Source organism: Corvus brachyrhynchos, unplaced genomic scaffold (assembly GCF_000691975.1).
Source record: "Corvus brachyrhynchos isolate BGI_N302 unplaced genomic scaffold, ASM69197v1 scaffold32, whole genome shotgun sequence".
Taxonomy (NCBI): Eukaryota; Metazoa; Chordata; class Aves; order Passeriformes; family Corvidae; genus Corvus; species Corvus brachyrhynchos.
Window position 1 is genome coordinate 11,271,828 of NW_008237919.1, and position 2,339 is coordinate 11,274,166.

The 2,339-nt window shown below is 42.9% G+C and overlaps 1 protein-coding gene across 1 annotated transcript in view; it reads left to right on the plus strand.

The window, feature by feature from the left end:
* Positions 1-2,339, plus strand: part of YEATS4 (YEATS domain containing 4) — a 30,103-nt gene that overhangs the window by 21,178 nt on the left and 6,586 nt on the right. The window contains exons 3-5 of the mRNA XM_017733095.1: positions 6-171; positions 723-789; positions 880-977. Of these exons, the coding sequence (XP_017588584.1) occupies positions 6-171; positions 723-789; positions 880-977 (331 nt within the window). The remainder of the gene's footprint in view (positions 1-5; positions 172-722; positions 790-879; positions 978-2,339) is intronic.

Consider the following 2,339-nt stretch of genomic DNA (forward strand, 5'->3'; position numbering starts at 1 on the left):
GGCAGCGCCTCTCTGAACGCGCCGCGTCCGCTTGTGTTCCTTTTCTTTAAGGGCGTTACCATCGTGAAGCCGATCGTGTACGGGAACGTCGCGCGGTACTTTGGGAAGAAGCGAGAGGAGGATGGTCACACTCACCAGTGGACGGTGTACGTGAAGCCGTACCGGAACGAGGTACAGCAGAGCCGCTTCACCGAAAGGCTGGTCGGGCTTTGGGACAGGCGGCCCGGGAAACTGGGGAAGCGCTGCACCTGGAAGCGTGCAGAACGCCTGTGGATGTGGCAGCTGGGGACATGGCTTAGTGGTGGCCTTGGGTTAAGGGTTGGACTCCGTGATGTTAGAGGTCTTTTCTAGCCGGGACGTGGGGGTTTGAAAAGCCGGGATTCGAGGAAGGGGCAGGAGGGTCTTTGGCTGTAAGCAGAGGAAACACATAGGCTGGTGGGTTTCCTAAAAAGAAAACCATGGGAAAGGCATGCTTTCACTTCTGTATTTTTGGAGTGGTCTTTCCAGGTTAGGGGAAGACTGGGGAGCATTCGTGGGGACAAAATACTAACAGACCTCTGTGCCAGAACTAGTTTTTGGATTTACTGTTTTACTTTCCTTCTGTGTTTAAAGTCAGAAGTAATACTCTTTTAAGTCAGAAGGAATGATAGGCATGTAGGATAGATGAATGAACAGTAGCTTGGTGTGCTGAATAATCAGAAATAGCAATGTTTCTGTTGTAGGACATGTCTGCATATGTGAAAAAAATTCAATTCAAGTTGCATGAAAGCTACGGTAATCCTTTAAGAGGTGGGTTTTGCATTTTGGCATTTGTTCCTAGAACTGGGCTTTTGTTCCGGCTTTATCATGGGTTTAACACTTCTGTGTTTCCTATTGCAGTTGTTACCAAACCACCATATGAAATCACCGAAACAGGCTGGGGTGAATTTGAAATAATCATTAAGATATTTTTCATTGATCCAAATGAAAGACCTGTAAGTACACTGAACTTTTAACAAAACTGAAATAATTAATTATGGTGGCCTACAGCTGTGCTCTAAGAAATTGGTGGTCAAAATAAGTTTCATTGGTCATGGAAGTAATAAAAGTCTGGTTTTGTAGAAAATTAATTTAAGGATTGGTCACGTTTTCCTGTTTCTGTGCTTTGCTCCTGGTATTCATGACTGCTTTTCCTATGCTTCGCTTCTCTGACATTTTCTAATACGTGACCACGTATTACACCTTACCTAGGTTGAGCACACGCTGAGGATTTCTCTTCCATGTAGCTTCCAAGTTCTAGGATATTTGAGTATTTTCTTTTTTTTTTTCTGTCAGATCAAAATCAGTTAAAAAGCAGCAGAGGTACTATGCTAGCATAAAGTCTCTGCCTAAGAAAACCAGGTTAAGACAACTCTGTAGTTGCATAAAGCACTGGAATTAATTTCTTTCTTCCATTCCTGTGTTTCAGACATATCTTGTAGGCTTATTTATCCAGGTTTAGGTAGGAAACTTGATTACTCTATTATAGAGAAAAAGGATGTTTCTGGAAGCATTGTGTTCCTTCTGCCACATGAACAATCCTTTTATTTATCCATTTTTTGCTAAATGAGAGGGAAACTGAATTTTATGTTTTTCTTGAATACGTGGCAATCTGTAGAAAGGGTTTCCTATGCTTTTGGTCTCAGTAGCATCCTGATTTGTATTAATTCCATTCACAGCTTGACCAAGCTGTCCTAAACTGGTTGGGTGTTTTTTCTTTGCTGCAGTTCTTGGAAGGCTGTTCTGGAGCCTGTCACATTCTTCCTTTCCAGGAAGTACCAAGAGGAGTAAGGTGGTGCTCTGTCCCACCATCACTCCTGGGCCTGTTCGTAGAAGGGGAGAAACGTGGGCAGTGTGTGCTCTTCCCAGGCCCTGGGCCAGGTGGTCAGTGGCTCCTCAGGGCTGGATAGAGGGCTTCCAGTCCTCTCCCCACCCTGCCATGTGCAGTGCAGGGATGGAAGAGTAACTCCATAAAGAGAGATACCAGTGAAAAGCGATTCACAGCCTCCCTGGTCCTCTCTTTTTCAGGAAGGGAGGATAACATCACAGAAAGCACTTTCTAAGTGATTCATTGGGAAAGTCAATTTTAATTAAATCACCTATTTGGAAATGTTTGAGAGAAGGTGGTATTAGTCGTTTTTACATACCAGTACTGAACCACTTTCCCAGGCATTTTTAAAGTCTCAAGAGGCCTTTGGATAGTTGGCATGTTTTAACAGTTAATATTAAATTTAAGTAATTCTACTGAAGCTATATGACATTTATATTTGCATTCCTAAAACATTTTTAAATCCTATACAGTTGCTTTGTAGAACAAGTAA